This window comes from Lichenostomus cassidix, chromosome 1 (assembly GCF_008360975.1).
Source record: "Lichenostomus cassidix isolate B80296 chromosome 1, HeHo_3.0, whole genome shotgun sequence".
In the NCBI taxonomy this organism is placed as follows: Eukaryota; Metazoa; Chordata; class Aves; order Passeriformes; family Meliphagidae; genus Lichenostomus; species Lichenostomus cassidix.
In genome coordinates this window covers 37,545,392-37,567,531 of record NC_139479.1, presented here as the reverse complement: position 1 = coordinate 37,567,531, position 22,140 = coordinate 37,545,392, and the positions used below count along the sequence as shown (strand labels likewise).

General features: G+C 36.2%; 1 protein-coding gene across 4 annotated transcripts in view; it reads right to left on the bottom strand.

Annotated features, from left to right (window-relative positions):
- Positions 1-22,140, bottom strand: part of FGF14 (fibroblast growth factor 14) — a 384,458-nt gene that overhangs the window by 77,426 nt on the left and 284,892 nt on the right. For 3 of the 4 annotated variants that reach the window (XM_085057016.1, XM_085057046.1, XM_085057026.1), the window contains exons 2-3: positions 19,970-20,080; positions 11,689-11,792 (exon numbers count right to left, since the gene is read on the bottom strand). In XM_085057016.1, the coding sequence (XP_084913142.1) occupies positions 11,689-11,792; positions 19,970-20,080 (215 nt within the window). The remainder of the gene's footprint in view (positions 1-11,688; positions 11,793-19,969; positions 20,081-22,140) is intronic. The other variant, XM_085057036.1, reaches the window with a different exon arrangement.

Below are 22,140 nucleotides of genomic sequence, written 5' to 3'. Positions count from 1 at the left end.
ATCATTCTAAGCTATTGTAAAAACAAAAGTAATTCTACAGAGATTGTGCTTTCAGATTATTCTGCATTAATTATACTTTACTGTTTTTTCTGACCAGTCTGTTCTCACATTAGCACAGTAACATGTCTTTTGCTCTTCTCTTGGCAGGGGACATCCAAACTCATCCTAGGGTAAACAAAAAAATACTGACAAGAATTTTGGAATGCGGTTAATCCCAAGCAGGTCTACTTTTTAATTAAAATTGTATAAAAATTAAACCCTTATATTTTTCTTTTTTTAATAAAGCCATACTCATCCAATAATACAAAACACTGGCTGGAGAAATAGTAGCAACACTTGGCAAATAGATTAAAAAAATCTACTTATTCCTAACATCTTATAAGCTTCTTTTAACAGCAGACCTTTCAGTAATATTATTTTCTTTCCTGATGATCTGAGCTGCGTTCAGTTTTGGCCTGTAGCCTGAACAACAATGTGACAGGGTAAAACTACTGTGGGGACATCAGTCACAACACGGAAGTCACATGTTGGCCAAGAGGGACATGAAAAAGACAACATATTATGCCTTTGAAATGTTGGCTATGCTCTGTTTTGTGCCTATGGTATAAAACCCTTTCTCCATCTTTTAAAAATTCACCAGCCGTTAGGCAATTCTGCAATAAGTAAACAATTCCATGGTGAATTAGGCAATCACATCTCTTTTGTGGAAAACTTTGGGTCTTTAGCTGTGTACGTCTGTGGAGTCATAAAGTACTGGAATTTCATCTTCATGTTGAAACACTGTGTTTTCAGCTTTGCAGACACAATCACACTAAAGATTAAGTAATATAAGTAAATTTCTGGTAATGCTGAAAAATCTTATCAGTCTGTTAATAAGCCAAAGCCTTCCATAACGTGATGTGCTAGAGGGTAAAGAAAGCCACCAGTGCACAGAAGGAATTAAGTCCTCAGGTGTTGGTTTCACTTACTCAAAGTACAAGGTTTCTGTACAAATCCTGCATATTAAGGCCAGGTGTTCATGTTTTTCCAAACAGTGCCATCATGTCACTTTTTATTACAAAATGTTTAGTGACAAGTATACCAGGAGAGCAGAATGTAGAGAAGAGTCACATCCGAATTCTAACACAATGGGGTGACTTGTCTACTCACCCCTTCTCCAATGTTTTTGCTGCAGTAAAATTCAGGTTTGACTGCTGATTTTCTACAGATTTATGATTCCTTTTGAGACACCCTCAGGGAGAGAAAATATGACCCCAAGGCTGTATTTGTAGTCTACTAAAAAACAAGAATACTTGTCAAATCAACAGGAATCAGTCAAGACAGCTTCTCATCCGACAGTGAATAGAATATGCTGAATGAACACTGCACAACAAACTCACCAGTTTAACCCTTCCAAGAGGGATTTTTGAAAATGCTTTGTTATGCCAACCCCAATACCTATGATATCAGTAATTCTAATTAGCAATAGAATTAGGCCAACACTTGGTACTCCAAAAAATTTCAGAGCCCTTCAATATTCAGGCAGTATTTTAGAAATTTAACACTGGAATTTTTAATTACATTAAGCTGTGGGCAGAAAAGGCCCCACCACTGCTTGGTGTTGTTCAGATGACATGATACAACTAGTGCCTGGTCAAGTGACAAGAAAAATGAACCTCATACATTCCTTCTGGAGGTCTTCTTCCCCCTAAAACTACCTCTGACTGAATGGTGTCCCAAATGAGGGAAAGAGAAGAAGCCAGGAAAGAGCCACACTCTACAAAGAAAAATGTCAAAAGGAGGTTGTAAGAATCACAGAATAGCCTGAGTTGAAAGGGACCATCAAGGATCACTGAAATTCATCTCCTGGCACTGTACGGGAATGATGGTCTATTATACTCATCTAAATTAGCATAATGAACATATATGACCACATATTATCCATGGGAATACACCAAGGAACCCTGTTAGAGAAAGCTGCCAGCAGGGAAAGTGGAGGATTGAGGAATTTCACAAACTGAGAGGGAGATCAAGACTCAATGGTAGCTAACTATGTACAAGTTGCTGGATGCTTGTTTTCCTAGTCAGTTTTAAACAGACATAAAAATCAGTGCTAACAGACTTATTTAGGTTGTAAATGAACTCTTATCAAGAAATAGTTTGCTAAAAATTTAGCCAAAGAGAAACAAAATGTTGTCTTGAGTTCTCCTTTCAGTGGCTTAGTCCCACAGGAATGACAAGGCTTCAGGGACAATCACAGCCTTTTCTGTGGACATATTCACTCACAGACTGCCACGGGTCGGCAAAGCCACCCACCAGATCTAGTCCCTGGCCACAGAAAATCCCACAGGGAAAGGTGGTAGAAGCAGCCCCTGTTCACTGCAGCATGCAGACATAAAAGGAGACTATGAACATCCCAGGGCAGATACCAGATTAACAAACTCTGCCAACGAGTCAGAACATGCAGAATCAGCATTTCCAAGGGCCTACCCAGATGGTCAAGTTTCCATATAAGATCCAGCCCAAGGCTAAAGCTGCCTTAGAAACAGAAATATCCTGAATTTTTCCACAGGGACATTTGGCATATGGGAAGATTACAAGGGATATAAATTTATCACTGACCATAATTTCCTAAGCTTAGCTACACACTTGCCTATTCAAATGAAAAAATGAACATGCTACAAGAAGAAAATAAATGTGGATGATAACAAGACCCCAACCCCCCAAATAAAGAATATTAGGAAACCTGTTGTAGAAGTATAATGGATATTGTGTATAAATCAGTCATTTACATATATAACACTAATAAGACATACATCTGTGGCTTTTGGCAGCATCTGATAATTACAGAACTGTACCGTTTATACAAAACCCTGTTGTGTAGATGTCCTAGGTTGCAATACATGCATTTTAAGTATTCTATTACCACCAGCTGTGGGCTGTTAGCTGTTACCAGCTGCTAATGACCCACCCCCGCATGACAGGCAATGGGCCATCAGGGACCCACTGTGTGACTCATGGACTTATCTCATCCCATTGTGGGATGCTCTGCCCAGGAGGGAGGAGCCAGGTGTTCCCACCTGGATATAACCTGGCCTTGGAACTGCCTGAGCTAGCCCTGTCTACTGGCTTCCCAGAGGACAAGAGCTACCACTGGATCTTCAGCTGGAGACTAGACCTTCACAGGATCACCGCTTCAACTGGACTACTTCAGTTGGACTGCTACCACCACCCTAACAGGGCGTTAGGTTGTATCTGACTCTGTCAGTGTTTTTCCTTGTATTATTTCACTTATTTTTAATTTCAGTCTTGACTCCCACTGATCTGATCAGTGGTTTGTTTTTGTTTCTGATCAGGTTTTCAATCTGATCTCCCACTGGTTTGTTTTCAAACCAATACAGTAGAGTTGCACACTATAATAACATTTTAAAAATGCCATCCTTTTTTGAAGTCTAATCATAAGGATCACATATAACATAGAATTGTGTTTTAAAAATATGATGATAATTTAATCTGCACATACTTGAGCCCACACCATCTTATTATAGGGTATGAGGGGTACCTTAGGAAGTTCCCTGAAATTATAGGATGCTTGTATAATTTTCTTTAATTACCTAGGTAAATACCATTCTCAGATTTTTTCTTAATATTATCATATATGAACTAAATATTCTGATATAGATATTTAATTTTTTTACAGAAATTTTAAAAAAACCCCACAAAATATGCATTAGACTATTTAATTTCTGCAAGGTAATGTGGCTCTTTTCTCACATAAGGAAAGCAAATATTTGCCTGACTGAGGCCATTCTTCAGACAAACGGAAATATTTTTTTTGAAAATAGACTATATATATGTATACAAAAGCTCTCAGTTCACTTCTGTTCATCTATCTTTGTATCTTGATACATATCTTTTGGAAATAGCCCTGAATAACAGAAGATGCATTAACTATGCAGTTACAGAAGTGACAGACAGCACCACATGTGTCTAGCTGTTCTACTCCACAAAAAGTTGGGTTTTTTTTCTTACTTAGGCATTTTGACAATGCAATAGAAAGTCTTCTTTACACTTAAAGAACCACATTTGTTATGAAATGGATTTAAACTCACCATAAAATCCACCTAAAATTGTCTTCAATGTTTTGAATATTCCTTAACCAATAACGGGAAGAAGTAGTAGGAGTTTGTTTTGGAAACATGTTTTTGTTAATTGTCTAAAATTTGAGAGATTCTAAATCTTTGGTAGCCACTTTTCATACTTGGACGTAATGAATGAGTAAGAGCAAACAGCTATGAATGGAAAATTAGAAATTTCACACATGATCCTTCTTGCTTGGGAAGTGAAAATTAGAAGGGAAGTAAGACAACAGAAGGCAAGAGTGGTACACAACAGACAGTGAGATGCATTCAATATTAAGGATTACAGACACCCCCAAATGTCTAAGAGCAACAAAGCAGAGAATAAAGAAATATCCAGAACAGTGCAGTTGTATTTATGCAACAAAACAAACATTGGCCAAATATACAGGGATGTTACCATGAGAGACAGAATTGCCAGAAGCAGGAATTTGACAGACTTGATTAAGCTGCTGGTCCATCAAGCCTGTGCTCACCCTTTAGCTGTGATCATTGCACAACAGTTCAGAGGCAAACCTCCTTCAGTGCAACTACACTAAATGATGCCACACATTGCAGAAAGCATTCTTTTTGGTCCCTGTGGCAGTCATCCTACTTCCTGAAGCATGAGATTAGATTACCTCATTTTAGCATACCTACCTAGAGTTACTATTCCTTGTCATACCATTTTTGAAAAATATCCAGCTGCAGCTGCTGACTTTGTGATTGCCCATGCCTTGTAAAATTTGGAAGAGTAACTTTTAATCTTGAGGCATTTACAGACATTTCAGGGAGAGAGAATACGTATAGTAAAAGATTTTTTTGCACTTGGATATGAGAAATGTACATGAGAAAGGAAAATGGATAATTTAAGGAAATATGAAACATTTTCTTACAGAAACTAGATCCTGGATACTGTGGACACTAATGAACCAAACAGGACATACATATTTGGTTTTAGTGTCAAGAAACAGTGCAGCAAGTATGGAGTCAAATTCTGTTATTACCCCTGTACAGCATTTAGATGCCAGGAAGAAACAACTGCCATGGAGTAAGAAGCCACACTAAAATACTGTATCTTTATATTAATAAATATCTTTTTACATATTCAAGGTAGCATATTTAATTAAGCAATATGGTTTATGAGCTGGAGGCCAAATAGTAAGCATTTCTGTGTGAAAAAGTCAGAAAGGTAGTAATGAATGTAAGCATGAGACTTAAACAATAGTGATATCATCCTAAACATTTCTACAATAATTATAGGGTTTTCCACAATACTGTTTTGCTCCACTGTGCCATTTATCCACTTTCTTATATGCTCTCTTATCACAGTCTCCTCAGGTCATCCTCATTCCATTCATCTCTTCCCTTCTCATTTCTCTCCTGCCTTATCAAACTCTCATGCGTCTCTGCATGCCTCCTTTTTTACCTTATCTTGTGTGTGAAAGCGTTGGCTTCAGCACATTCAATCAAAAATGTACTGAAAACCTAACTCACTGAAAAAAGTCATGGACTTTGTATGTATTTTTTACCCCTTTTCTGCTATACTCTAAAGCAGGGACATCTGACACTATTTTGCACAATAGAGCAGGGCTAGATTATCAGCTGTTCCTTAAGTGCTACCATAGAATAAATAAATTCATTAGCAATTTTCTGTATTTATTTTTGGCAGACAACCTGAGAGACAAATCACCTACCTCCAAACACAGATATAAATAAGCATAAACCATGCAGATGTTTTCCTCCTCCCTGTCACTGTATTTCAACTGCTGGAACATGCTGAACTTGTTTACCTTTTGAGAGATGCAGCCCAATTTGCAGAGGAACACAGCCCTGAAATATGCTACGTACTCCCCTCTCAAAAAAACATTTTTTTAATATGAAGCAAATATAGGTCACTTTATGACTGATCCCAAACTGACTAAAAGATTACAGGAAGTGCAATAAAGGTATACATATAGAAGGAAGCACTTTACTGGTAAACCCTTAAACTAAGGGAGTTTGCATAATGTCTATGCATTTGGACTCTTAAAAATATCATATAGTTACTTTTCAAAAGTCTTTACCAGAAGCTGTGATTTTCAAATAGATAAACATACCCATTTTCCTCTCCCCAAAGTGAGCCAGAATACTTCCAAGACATGGATAATGACAAGTGAAATAAGGTCCTATCGCTGTCTTAGTAAAGTCTGTGCTGGAAGATAAATGTGTGGGAGCGGGTTGAGACCCTAAAGCATAAGCCTGACATAAGAAAGAAAATAATGTTTTCTATTGATCACAATGTTATGAGACACTCCACTCTGATGTGCTTACATTTACAAAACCACAGATACCTTAAGAGCAGCAAGACTTACCCTTTTCTTATATTTAGGATACTTTTGACTATTAGAAATAAAAGTCTACATCTTTTAAATCACAGAACAATCTCTATTTGTTACTTTTCTCTAAACAGATATATTCCTGACTATTTCTACAATACTTTGCAAGGTGGGGAACAATCTTTGCCAAAACATAGGTTAACTACTCTTATAACAGAAAATGTTTTTCTTGATGTCAACATTTTTTACCATTTTTGACCATTCTTGCAAAAAATTTAAAACTTTAAATCATTGCATTTCCTCTCTGGTTTTGTCTAGTTTAAACTATCTTTTGCTTTGTTTATAAGGTTTTATGCACCTTCAAACCTTCAAAGTATTGCACACGCTAAGCTTTGCTATTCCAAAGCATAAAGGGAGGCTCTATGAAAAGCTACACAATTTTTTTTTTATTTGACTTTGATTTAAATATTAGAAATACAGACTACTTCAGTTCTCACTCTTTTCCAGGCTTCAGTCTGTGCACCTATGTTCTTCCTTGAGGCTGAATTTTGTTCTCCTCAGAGAGGTCAATTATGTGGGCTTAAAGGAGTGGCAGAAATAACGGCATTGGGAAGCTGCTGAAATGTCAGGAGAAATCTTCAAAGGCTTTTTTTCTCAGGTGAGAGTTGCCAGAGAGATAGAACAAATACAGTTCTCAGCAACAGATATTGATGTTCTCTCTCTTTCATGAAGTCTGTGACACAGACTGATATCTTACTGCAACAGAAACGCTGCCCCAACCAACACCCTTCCAACATCCTCAACACTGTGTACTGCAGCAGATCAAAAAACAAACCCCCACAGCACAAGAAGAATATTCTGTTAAGTGTGGCATTCCTAATTCTGAAATACTTTACAAAAAGTTGGTAAAACCTCCCAGAAATGCAACCATGTCTCCCCAGTACTTTCTACAGTCTTCCAGTGAGGCTCCTACTACCCCATACCCCAAAGAGGAGCTCTGAAGCCACAGTGCACAGTGGTGGAAGAGGGGCCTGGGAGGTCAGACCTGGCCCTGCAGGCTCAGTCATCTTTTAAAGCATCAATCTCACTGAGAAGCCATGCAGGGGATTCCTAGGTCTTTGATACCTGCTGCTGACAATATCACAGGTGTACTCTTCCCTCTCTGGTTTAGTCCACCTCTCTGGTCTCAGAAAATTGGCAGAAGAAATGGTGAAAGAGGAAACACAAAGAAGAAAGCACAAGCAGTTTAAGGTGTTCTAGACTTAGGATTTTTCCTTGCCTACATTTTGGATTTTCCCTTTCCTTTTACTCTGATAGCCACCAAATACAGGCAGTACCGTGCCAAACTGATCCTATCATGAAAAAGGAAACCACTAGCCCTTCCAAAAAGTCCCAGGTATATCAAATAATTCTTGAGAAAAATCCATTGATATAAACTCAGAAGACTCTCATATCCTCATCGCAGTAAAACAGGAATAATAAAATGGACTAACATATTATAGGTTTTACCTCTGAGTTCATCCTGCTAAGGTAGCAGGAAATCCTAGAAGCAAAACAAAACCTGCAGCCCCTTGGAAGCTGAACTAATGAACCACTTGCAAAGGGAGTTGATCAAAATTAACATCAAACTCAAGCTTCTGCCAAGTACTGCACTGCCATCTTCCTGCTGCAGGCAATACCTGTTCCCTATGGAGAATCTCTGCAGCTGTGCTCCCTTTTTCAGTGCATGGAGCCAGTTTCATTCCTTTTGATTTTGACAAGACAAAACCTGGAAATGAAACCTCAGCTTGCTCATCCTTTCCAAAGGGAGATAGGAATAAGGCATAATTTTTGACTTTAACATATGAAGTCCATAACTATTATGTCAAAAATCTCTCTAGTAACTGAGATGGCTCTTTGTGGAAAAATCCAGATTCTCCAACTAGCTTTCACAGTTATTAAGTCAGTCATAAATATTGAATTATTCACAGTTCATTAAGCCATCTAAAATAAATTTCAACTCATTTTTATAACTCTCATTGCTCACTAACATATGTGTAGAATTGGGAAGCTACATGAATAAATCAGTAGATAAATATATCCAACTTATTACTATATATATATTGATATACGGACATAAGTATATATAAATATACACATACAGAGAAATAAAATTGGATACAGCAATCCAAAATTTCAAAATAGGTGAGATTAATGGATAGTCTTTAAGTGGGCTAACCCTTAAAAGAACAAGGGAAAAAAAACAGCATGAAAAGGCTCTTGTTCTCATATTTCATGTGACAGAAAATAATAAATTATGGTACTAACAATAATTACTTTAAATGTATAGAAAAAACTGGTTATGATTTTGGAAAATCATTTCGAAAATATCTCTCAGGAATTTTGCAAAGCCCTATCAAACTCCCAAGATTTTGCTTCTCCTTTATTTGACAAGGCTTTGATAGTGTATGTTAGAGACCCTGGCTTGATCAAACCTCAAAGGACAGAGTACATACCTCAACTGCTGCAGCAGGCAAAATAGGTATGAAAACTCTTGAGACTAACCTTCCTACAGAATTTGCTGTCCTCCTGTTTCTATTCTAAGAAATACTGACATAACACTCTTCTATGAAATTTCTGCACATTTTTCTAGTTCTAATTCTGAGAAATAGTTGAAAAATTCCTAAATATGGTAGAATAAAGGAAAAATAAAAGAGACTCTCAAACTGATGCAAACAACCATTAAACAATATAAAAAAAAAAGGCAAGAAACAGTGCAAATTTACATTTGATAATCTGTATGTAAAACTGGTCTGTCACTGTACCTTCATTTCCTTCTTAAAGAACACACAAGCAGGATCACACATAATACCTTTCCTGTTAGCACTGTTGTTTAATTAGTCAGCATGATGTGAAACTTATGATAAAAATAATTGAGTTGGGCCCTTCAGTCTCTGAAGAGAGGCATCAACATTTAAGCTATTCTCACAAGGTATGTGTTTCATATACTGTGAATATGAATGTTATGGGAAGAAGGGACACTGAGGTGTTCTGCAGAAAAGGACTATACAGAACTTCAGTCTCAACTTAGACTATAAATCCTACTTAGTCTACAGGGCATGCTTCCATTTTTAGATCCTTATAAGAAATTGGTAATAAATATAAATATAAGTACATTTTAACTAGCATTCCCATTAGGCAGCAGTCTTTTTCAATGGTGGCAGTTGGCATATGAAACTTAGAAAACTTTCTTCTCCCACCTTCTCCTAAATAGCCAAGGGAAAAATATTTAATACAGAACTTCTGCATTTAGGTTCAACAGATACACAGATGTGAAAAAGCGACAAAAAATCCACCAAGACAGTAATAGAAAATGATTGGCTAAAAAATATTTTTCTACAGGTGATGACATATAATTCTGCACACAGTATTTCTTCATGTGGATCTTCAGGAGAAGACAGACTTCGATACTTTGTCATCTTATTTTCACGTGCATTGGTCTTTAAGATGAAAGCAGGCAATTTCTGAGACAATAATGTACTATCAAAGTTTTCAACACCTTAATATGAAACAATTAAACCTGTATTACACCACAGATATTTTGAAACCACTACCTTTAAATTTTTGATCAAATGTTATTATTTTTCTGCTTAAAAAAGTAGAAGTTGAAAGTCATTTCATAGACTTAAAAAAGCTAAATCTTCCACTGTGTTTTCTAATGCGTCAAATTTCTTTTTCATTTAATGGGCCACTCACCTTTCATTCTCTGCACAAGGAAGAGTAAGCAGTACATTATAAAAACACTTGTTTCCTTGCCTCACTTCATTTAAGTTGAACCATTTCCAGAATAATACATAAGCACAGAGCCTACCACAATTTGTTCATATGTGGTCCCCCTCATGAATTATCCATTAGGAAAATATACATTTTCTGAAATTTGTATTTCTTTCTGGAGGACTGAGAACTCACTTCAGGAACAGTGTTGGGCAAGAATGTACTCTTCATTGTGCCAACAAATAAAAAAAAATGCTGTTCATGCCATGATGCAGCAATGAACTCCCCACATGATATGATGGAACTGGAAGGTCAGTAATTAATTTTCTCTAGTAGTTCTAGCTTTTCCTTCTAGTTTTCTTCTTTCTGACAGCAAATATTGCACGTTCTCCTACAATAGAATTTATTTTGAACAGATGCAAAAAAATGTAGATCATACCGCTGAAGTTTCCAGCAGACATTTTATGAGGAGGAATTTTCTCTTTGTCTTGACATTGACATTCAAGATTAGTTCCATTTTTCCTTCCTAATTAGCTTTTCCAAGACAATTGTATGTTTGAAACAAACACAATACTTTCCCTCAGGGCATCAGAAACTTAGTCTTTCCAATTTCCTTTCAATGCACATTGAAAATAAAGCAGTGTATTGTAACTTAGTTAGGAATTAAGAACTATATGACGTAAAAAATAGAAAAAGCACTATGTAAATAAATTCAACACAGATGTCAATAAAAATAGAGCAATGAAAAATCCTTTAAGCCACCTTGTTAATACCTGACAGAACTGCCTGTCCACATTAACGTCTGTTTGCCTTTCAAAGGAAGTTAAGACACTAAATTTATACAAAACTGAGGAATTTTATATTCACCACAACATACTGAGTGATTAGCACTAAATAATTTGAAATATCATAAACAATCTGAGGTCTTTCCAATCACTTTATCCAATGGTCTTCTTTGTGACTCAAAAGCTTATTTTTTTAAACTTTGATCATTCTACAAAGATAACAGTCGCTCACAGAACTCGTTATTTTCCTTATATAAAAAAATCAATAATGCTAAGCATATAGTTACAAGATTATGGCGATAAACTATAAGGCTGTTAATGACTTTTTAGACAGAAGTTGCACTCATAAATCTTATCAATAAAAGCAATGGTGGGATCAGTTTTGGGATTCTGATCAACAAGTCACTTAGAAAATAATTGTGGGTCTTTATTTAAAAATTTTGGAGAACTGAATTGAAAATTATTATCTTTGTGGCATAAGGCACTCTACCAGTACAGCCTACTAGGAAGAGAGGTCCATGGTATGGTTTTTCAGGATTGGTAAGATGCAGACTTTCATATGTAATAAGCAGTAATTTCTACTGTATCCCATTTATAGATAATGCTGCACAAAAGCATGGTGTGTGTAACATATACAGACACCACAGAATTTCTTCAAAGTGAATACATGTCTCATTCCTGTGTAGACTTCAACTTCATCTGTGCCTCTTAGACAGAGTTTAGCAAGGTACTTACTGATGTGTAGAGGAAACCTTCTCCATTTAGGGCTATATACAACCCAGTCTTTACACCCTGGATGGCAACAACTCGAAGTCCCACTGGTATAAGGTTGAATAAAGCTGCGAAGAAAAAACATGACCAGATATAAATATGCTATGGTTAATACAATATTCTAATAAAAATCACTAACAAAAAGAAAGAAAATATATTTCCTGCATAATTTTTTAAATGCTTTTAAAATTAGACTAATTCAGAAAATCTTGCTTCTCTGATTCTGGCAAGTAGCTCTTAATTTGCTTGTGCATTTTTAAGATTTTCAGTTAAGAGGTGCCCTCATTAAAGATTGATGTCAAGCGGTCTGTGATTTCAATTTATTTTTTTTCTTGCTTTTGTGAATGATGTATTTGATACAAGCAGTAACACACAGATGTCAGGTAATGAGACAGGCTTATCATAATTCATAAAAGCACTGAAATATATGCTTGACTCTAAATGCACATAAATGTTACTGAACTGAATACAGAATGTGTTCAAAAACTTGGGGTAATAATAAGAAAATAATTAGAAAACCACCTAATAGCAAATACCCTAGGAATAGTATATACCTCTGTAGTAATTAAAACAGCCACAACTTTGATTACTGTCTGAAAAAAGACCAGTGTGAAGAGTGGGAGTTAACCAGCCTCACCACAGAAAAACACAAGTTGTATAAGTAGGAGGCATGAACCAATTCTTCTAAAATTTATGCCAGCATACTCCTATGATACGTTTACTGACTCATACTAGAAAATCAGAGGCAAAGCACACATCAGTCCTGGAAGAAAAGACCTGGATGAGACAGACTCCATGCTAAATGTTTTTCCACTGTGGATGAGTCAAAGACTCACAAGTTCTTGGATGGAAACCAAAAGCACTACCTGTGTGTTCAACATAGGCAGCAGGGACTATGGCTCTACCAAGTCAGGTCTTAGGAACACAGTAACACCTACAGTGAGTTCCTCAAAATATAAGAAGGATATTCATAGGTGTGACCAGAAAGTGCACCGTATGAGGATATCTGTAATCAGAATGCCAGAGCTAAAGCCCAAATAAAGAAAAAAAGGGTGATTCCATTGCAGTGGATAAATACAGTTTTCCAGGTATGAAAATTCCTGCTTGGTCAAAGGATAAAAATCCACAGTCTGTTTGTGATAAAGATGATTGAGTTTTTACAACTGAGGAAAAAAAAAAATGGGTTGACTACTAGAAAGATAAGAGTGTATTAAAAAAAAAGACACCTTTTCTTCAGCATTGTCATGCAGAAAGAGAAAGGGTAACATTAGATAATTTTAGGAACACACAAAGCCAATATAAAGCTAGGAAATGTAGCAGAGTACTCCCTAGAATGGTAGAAAAAAACTATATTCAAAAGAGTTCTAGAAGAGCTGAAGACAGTTTGGGGGATTTACAAAGAAAATAGAAGAGGTTTCAAGAATTTGAACAAACAAAAAGCATTTCAGTTTCTGTCATTTCCAAAATTCTTCATTATGCTAAGATCTTACATGGCTGTTCACTAGAAAAATATGTGGTACAGACAGGTTCCCTCTGTAATATATGTAAAAACAGTGAAATATGGCACTCGCAGAAAAGATAGCCTAAAATTATACAGGTTAAACACTGCTTGGCTTGAGGGTTTTCAGTTCAATATAGCTTGGAAGTTAAAAATTAGTTATAAAGTCAATACCCTCAAATGAAATAGTGTAAAAACCAACAAAATGTTGTGGGTTGTGGAGAGGGAGTCTGTCACAGGAAAACTAAATTTCAGATGGCAATTGAGTTTGTTTTTTTCCTAGAAGAAATGAAAATGCACGAGGAAACCTGCATGTGAACACCATGCTAAAGGGAGGGCAAAAACAACTGAGGGGACACCAGGAAGGAAAAACAAGCAATACTTGCGTGAAGAAAAGAGGTGAACACAAGAGAAGTCAGCCATGAAGAATAAGTCAGCTAATGAAAAATATCTCCAAGTCATAGTGGTTCAGTCAAAATTTCTGGATCATAGATGTTATTTGTTGTATTACCAATAAAAATAAAGCACCAAAGCTAGAAAAAAAATCCAACCACCACTGAACAAGATTTACAGGCCTGTAACATGGCAGTTTTATGCAGCATATAAAATTACTGAAGTGGCTTATAGTTGCTGGTGAATTTGGAAAGCACTGTGTAGGGCATGTTATGTATCTTTTACTTCTATCAAACTTTAACTGGAAATTTTCAGAGCTCCTGTAATTAGTCTAAACCCTCAAAATTTTAGAGTGTGATCTGAAATGCTCCAATTCTGCATATACAGAATATTCTATAAATTTCACAAAATCTTTCAGATTTGGGGGAAACTAGGAAGGCCAGTCTACATTCAGCTATTGATTGACAAATGCTCAGCAATATGTTTCATACTGGGGTCAGCAAAACATGCACCAGTAAGGCACAGCATGTGGTTTTAATGCACTTTGAAGCTGGCCAAAAGAAATTCGATTTCCTCCAGAAACTGACTGTGCAGTATTCACTGAGCGAGACTTTTGTGTTCAATTACACATTTCAAGCGTTCCTAGGAGTCACCTGTGCTATCCCCCACTCTAGTAAAAACCTCCTCTGAGAAAAGCAGAAAGCCTTCCAGAGTCTGCTGGTATTCCAGTTCTGCACAGCCAAGCCTATGTTCTTACCTGAGAGGGCTGTTAAAAAGAGCCATGTCCCCTCCTCCCTTCTATTTTTAAGACAATGATCTAGAACTGAAACTTGAGGAGTGGGGAGTGAGGTTCCTGAATATCTTTATGTGCCTAAAATCAGTTCAATGTGTCCACAGATGAGTTGAGAGAGAGGGCACCCTCCAACAGCCCCTGAAATATAGCTGTACCTGGTTCTCAGAGTTCCCATGCTGCATGTTTAAGTAGAAAGCCTGGCAATTCCAAACGTAAGTAAGATATGGGAATATCAGGGAAAACAAAGCAACTGATTTGCAAAAACAGTGCAAGTAAAACCCTTTCTCCTTGTCAGTGCTGAGTCTGTGCACATCCCCTTAGTATTCCATCTAAACTGCAGCCATAAAGCATTTGGGTTCTCCTCTTTTCCCAAGCCTGCAAGTCTACTCTCACCACACAAAAGGTCAGAAAATGGGGGTGAGGACAGTTAGCAGGAACAACTGGCATGAAAAGGGGTTATTGGTTTAGGTTTCATGGAGGAGATTTGCAGGAAATCCATCTGATTTGGATTCTGATCCTCAAAAACTTTTAGCCAGAGTTTGAGTCCACTTTTTTATCACTCCTTTCTTGGGCAAAACACAAAATCACCACACAATGTTTTTCCTTCTTTTATATTATACCATCACAGTCCATTAACTTGAAACTGGAAATGCCTGAAATCAGATATTTCCATATACTTGTGACAGTCTATTCAGATACAACTGACTTGTAGCTACAAGAAATTGCTATTACAGGTCACTGTTTTTCTCAAGAAGCTTGCTATAGACCCAATTGTGAAGAGTTACAAACTTGCTGTCTCTTCTGCATGCCCACTGCCTTTGTGCCAGTTAACAAGAATTTCCACAGCCCAAAATCTCCAAACAGATCAAGATAACTATTTTTTCAAGTTATTTTCATCTGCAGGGCCACAGGCAAAAATGACAACTCCATCAAAACATCCTTTAGATTGGCAATGACTGCAAGGAGGTTAGTATTTAGAGTTTGTCCATCCATTTATTATGGAGCAAACCCATTCTACATGTCTGATGTTACAGAAGACGTAATTAAAACTTTTTTTTCTGTATGACTGAACATTGACCCTGTCAGACTAAGATTATCCCAGTGGGAGAAACAGGTTTACGTAACTCCCAAAGGTGGTGTAAATAGATGAGTAAATCCCTGTATAATTCTTCGAAGATGAGCTTCAGTAAAAAACAGTGCAAGTATCAGGCTGCAGATATTTCAGTGCAGTAATGCAAAATTAACATTCATTAATCCAAATTTAACAGCACTGCAGGTATTTTTTTTCCTAAACTTTATGTGCTTTATTTCTGTCTAATTATCTCCTTTACCTTACAAGGGTGCTGTAAAGATTATTTTATGAATATCTTCAAACCAAAGTATGATAGTGGTAGGTATTTTATAAAGACATTAAAAAGTTAATACTTCTACATTCAATTTGGAAGATATAAATAGAACATTGTGAGCATGCATTGAAAGATGAAAATAAAGGAATGTTAAATGGTTGCAAGATTTCTTGAAGAGCAACTCTACCAGGTACCAAGCACCACAAAGGAGGTAAAGCATTTTGCAGCATAATAAAAGATGTTCACAGTACAGCCAAATCAAAGTTTCTTGGATAATGTTCACTTTGTAATTTCTCAGTTTATGAAATAGGACTTTCAATTAGTAATGCTCTTTTAATTGCAGACTATTATAAATATGACTGTAATTTCATATGGGGCACAAATTGCAACATTTGAGTGTTACAATCAGGTCTATCATATATAAAGGAAAGAATCATGATTTGCTTTGGATTTTTAAGGGGTTGTTGGCTGAGATACACTCCAGGTGAATGAAAACAAGCTATAGAGATAAAAGATTCAGGGTTTTAACCTCAGAAATTAAAGAGTGGGAATCATCTGTTTCTGAAATTAATTACTCTTCCTACTAAACCTACCCTTCTTTCATGAGACAAAACTTTGAAGATAGACCAAAGACTAAAAATGAGCTGGTTTAGGTGGGGAGGACAGGAGGACAATGTAATGCTTGTTACTACAAGCACATATGGAAACCTCTTCTATTTCATTATATGATTTTGGTGTAGTAGCCTGTTTTTCCTAATTAATAATGATGAGTGCAGTGAAGCAAGTTGCATTTGCACCTGTAAAATCCAGGAAAATTAGAGTGAGAGAATGAGAGCTACACTGAGTAGGACCTCAGGAATCAAAGCTGCAGCTTTACCACAGTCACTCCTGCCTTTGCTACAAGCAAGACACAAAAGCAAACCAGAAACTGTAAGGCATTAGAGAAATTAAAAAGTCAAAACCAGCTAAAACAAGATATCACTGAGAGTGGGGCAAACAAAAAATGCAGACTGTACACACAAGATTTTTAAAGCTAACAGCCCTGATTTGGTGAAGTGATTTAAGGTAACTCAACACCATGAAACACTGGGTGCAGTAATTCCCATTCTTTCATGAAACCTCATTAACTTGGAAAAGTTATAAAGAGAAGCTACAAAAATGAACTGAAACCTGTCAGTCTATTTAGGTTGGGTTCTAATGTCATGGCCATCAACATGAGCAAATGACAGTACACTTGGGGATGCAATTACACGTCACGTCTTCCTTTCTCATGCAAGTGTTTGTGCACAGTGATACACTAAAAATCTTGCCATCTCTCTCTGCAGCCTCTAGCCTTCACTCAAACTGAGACACTGAACAGCTGATTAAAACCACTGCTATGGGTAATTTTGACTTCAGATAGAAGCAAAGAGTCACATTAAAGAGACTACTCAGAAGCTTTAAAGAAGCTTCATCTTAGTTTGTGCTACCTCTCTGTAACACTGTGACTCCAATAGTGTGTAACTTATGTTTACTGACACACATATAAAATGAGTCCAAAATAATATAGGCACCTGAGGGAATTTCAACTTCAAGAACTCCTCTTACTGCTTGACACAGAATACATGGCAACAGCACAAAAAGTAGCAGCATGACTAAGCTTCAAACAGTTTCCTTGCTAGAGACAAAAAAAGAATTGTGTCTTTTTTCTGTCCCTCATGCCTTGCTCCCTCTGGCTTCTCTGACACCCAGTTACTCAGCGGGCTCTCTTCAGGGACAAGGAATAGTGCAGAAGACAGGTGGAAGGCTGGCAGAGATGTACACCCTTTGGCAGTCTGTATTTCCTTTTTTTTATGAAACACACTTTGAATGAAAGTCATCCTCACTATCAAGGTAAGTATTCTATCTGTCCTATGGATAGCTAATACATATCCATCCCTTCACCCACTGGGCACATGAAATAGGCAGCTTGCAAGCACCACAGTCAGAAGGAGGATTTTCTCCCTTGGGAAGCTGCCAAAAGTTATTCACTTGTAAGCCTCAGAGAGAAATCATCATGCTAAGGAGCTCACTAAATAAAATATCAAAATAGTAGAAATTCTATCCATGAGAAAATTACTGTTTTAAAGTAAAAGAGAGAAGGAAAAACAACATATGCTGCAATAAAGAAAAACAGTAGGAAAAGAAGGTTCAATGGGAAATGAAAGGAAACAGAGTGGAAAAGGAAAAAACTAACATTGACAGCACAAAAGAAACAAATACATATTCATACATAAATGAATATACCAAGTGGATAAATCTTTTAAGCTCTTAATATAGTGCTGATACATATACACCATCAAAATTTCAGATGGAAACTGTAGGCCTTCCTGCAAACGCATTCATTTTGCATTCTTCTGTTCTTAACTGTCTTTACTGAGACATATTTGAAAATTGGAGTAGTTAAGAAAAAAATAATCACGCCAGCCAAAGACAGAAAAAATGTCTTTATGGAAAGAAAACCCCTACCTTTTTAGCCAAAAAATAATTTTTAAGTCAACCACAATATTATATAACAGTATTTATACAGAATACACAATCCTGCTATATGGTATTTGGTTGAGTTTGAAGAAGTTCAATATTTCAGAATATTTATAATATAGAATATTCATTCTGCATTTGGAAAAACAAGAGTAAGGGAGATGGGAAGAAAGATGGACAACCAGAAAGGCACAGAAGAGGGGAGAGAAAAAGTAAATAAAAAAGAGGACAATTTGTGAAGCTGACAACATCAAAAAGAGTCAAGTAAGGCACTGTGGTCTAGCTTTGCAAAGACTCCAAATCCATAGAGATCTAAGAGTTTAAAAAAACCCTCAGAAATAACAATAAAACAAAATTATTGCAGTCATACACATCTTGTTGCTGAAGCTGAAAATAAAAGAGATGGGGAGAGGGAGAGAGATACACACTCTTACCCTAAGACAGTTCTTGAATCTCATCTAGGGAAAGCTTCTATAAAGAGTGATAATAATCTTGTCTGTATAAAGTCTTAGTATCTACTCCAGTACAGAAGTGGGCATGAAATGGACACACCAAGGGAAGAAAAGAAACAAGGATGGGGGCAGGATGGGGAGGGCATGGGAGAGGAAAAAAAATACTTAGGAAACAAGCAGAGAGATACACATCAAAACATATAAATCAATTTTCCTCATTAAAAAAACCACACCAAAACAAACAGTAAAAGGTGGTCATGCTATCTGCCGATGAAAGGTGTTATAAATGACAACTGTGCATCAGTTATAATAGGGACCTTACCAATATAAAGCAGAAACCTCAAATACCTTAATTTTTGTAGCCTAATTCCAACATTTTTAAGGAAATTAGGGGGTTATTTATGTATACATATTAAGAAGATAAATCTTGTGTACCAAAACGCTTAAAATAAAATTCAAGATGACACAGAAATGTTACTTAAATATGTCATGATAATTAAAATAAACAAAATACAAATCAACTGTTTCTAGAGTAAGAACAGGTTTGTTTAATTACCATTTGCAGCTGAAGTTATCAAACATATATATGCTCATTAGATGAAAATATGTGGCATTATTATCTGAAAAGCATACCAAAGCAGTGACACACACAGCCTTTCAAAACCTCTTTTGTTTGGCATATTTTTAAAACCTGCCACCATTGCACTCTCTACAGTGGCAGAAAATCTCTTAATATTATTGGAATTCTGGCTGGAGTAGGGACTCTAGGCTTTTTAGCCCCAAAATTTTTAGTACCTTCAGCAAGGTAATTTAGCATGTGTTTTAAGCAGGATTTTGATAGTTTAACATGCATTTATTTGCTTGTAAATTCAGATTTTTCAGGGAAATTTTGTTTCCATCTCATTTTATTTCTTTCTTATTTATTGGAAGATATTTACGTTAAATATGAAGTTTTAATAAAAACTTATTTTAATATAATTTTACCATTTTTATAAAATTACCAGAAGACATTCATTGGCCTAAATGTCTCCTTCCTAAGGTCCATGAGCACTTATGCCTTGCCCTTCAGAGGCAACACATTTAGGCCAATGTCCTGCACAGCCATGCTGGTGGTCATGAGGCTCTGAAGGGGCAGAACCCTCCTCCTTGGAACAAAACCCATTCAGAAACCCTCCAAAGGCATTCCCACGGTGCCTGTGCATACACATTCGAGCGATGCGATCTGCGTGTGCGAGTAAGACATTCCCCTGGGGCAGTCACTTACTAGAATTACTGCTGTCATCCTTGGTTCCATCGAGACTTCCATCGGGGTGCATTTGCAAGTAGTAGCCTTGCCTGCAATATAACCTGGTCACTATACCCTTGAGCTGGGGATCTGAAAGACAAACATATTTTGTCACTAGCCTCAAAACTTTTTCCAAGAGTTATCCCTACTTCTCTCACTGTAGGAGGAAGTTTGGTGAAGCAGCATTGCTGTCTTAAATGTAAGTTCTACAACAGGATGTGTGCTGATTGAGATGGAGAAAAATCTCTCTGCAGAGTGTTGTTAGGTCAGTTCTGTGTCCTGTTCTCTGCCTCCAACATCCTTCATTATAATTAATACAGGTAAAACAGAGAAATAAAGAACACCCCGAATACCCACAGTCGAAAGCTTAAACCATATTAAGCCCTGCAAAAAATTTTAGACTTCAGTAACAAGTATAGCCAGTTATAAAAAATAACAAAACATTTTAAAAAGCCTACTCGTTTCATACATGTTAGTAACTTACTGTACTGCACATAAGTTTTAAGGGAAATGGGAGTAAAAGATCTGTCTCCTTTCCTATCAAAAGTGGTAAACTTATCTTGTATAATTTGTAACAGTACCATTTGAAGAGTTCCCAAAAGATTTTAACCAAGGTAGAAGCAGATTTAACTCACCTGCCCTCTCCCACCCCCTAGGGAATAGTACCCACAATCAGGGCAAGACAGAATTCTTCTTCAACAGAAGGAAACACCTGAAAAACTCTCAGTAAGCTAAAGCTATGTGAAATTCAGGTAGCTGAACAGTGAGGGTACTCTGTTTAATACTTTGCATTTATGAAAATTGCCAAGAATTGGGCAGGGAGTGCCAAGTCACAAACTTTTTGATTCATAGCATAGATATTGCCTTACCAAATCACAGACTGAGCTGTTGCAAAACTGGTTCAGAGAAAGAAGACATCACATCTTTAGAACAATCAACAGAACTACCTCTGTGTGATATCAGTATTATATTGTTAAACATTAACTATTAGGCCTAGTTCCAGGCAGCCATTACATAAAGTTGTGAGAACACTTGCACTAAAAGCATCTATATCATATCACACTGAGCTCTGCAATAATGAATTAAATTCATAAATACTTTCATACAGATATGCAATAAAATAAACATGTGAGCTTCGAAGGAAGACAGAAAATATTTTCATGCAACCCTGTGGCCAGAATACAAAATTTGTGTATAATTGCTCTCACAATTAATCATGCTGGGTTACTTAGAGTATCCTAAGGGGACGTGAAAATAAACAGTGATAAACAAAACTGCCTCTAATTGGGATATGCTGAAATTTTCTATAGAGGCTCAGTTCTATTAAATTATCCTGCAAATGATAAGTTTTTATTGAATATCCAAATTACAAAGTCATATTAAACAATACGCCCATCTTAATAAAAAAGACAAGATTAAACTGTAAATACAATAAAAACTGTTACTATAAATAGTAACACAGTAAGACTTCTGAAGCATGGAAATTAATAATATGAACAATAGAAGATCAACATATAAGCATATTACAACATTAATAAATTAAAATTTATTTTAATTGCAAGTTTTGCTTTCTGTGAATTTTTACATTAGCAAAAGTTTGTCTTTATAAATGAATACTCAGAAACAAATATTTTTAAAAATTTTAAACATGTTAAACTGTAATTCATTTGAATGTACTGTCTCCATCAACTTAATCAGGCAATTCAAATGTATTTTCATAATTTAAAAAATGGAAAGTGAGTTCCTCTTACATAGGCACTATTTGTGTCAATGCTTGTTTTCAGTGTGTACTTTGACAATTTTAACATGCTTGTTTAACATGTATTAAAGTGGCATCTTAAAAGACTAAATAGAAATATAATAAAAATATTATTAAAACTAAATATTTAAAAATTATTTACAGGAAAAGTATCAGCATTTTGAAAAACACTTTCCACACCCAAGGAATCATGAATAAATGATTATTTATCAACATTTTCAAAGTTTCATAGGAAGGTAAAGTACAGTCAGCTCACCATCACCAGCTTTTTGCATCTACTGCCTCAAGGGAAAAATGTCAAACTTAGAAGTCACTTTCAAAGTTGTTCTTTATACTAATTCTATTCATTTTTCTAAACTGACAGATTAAATTGACTTTCTAATAATAATTT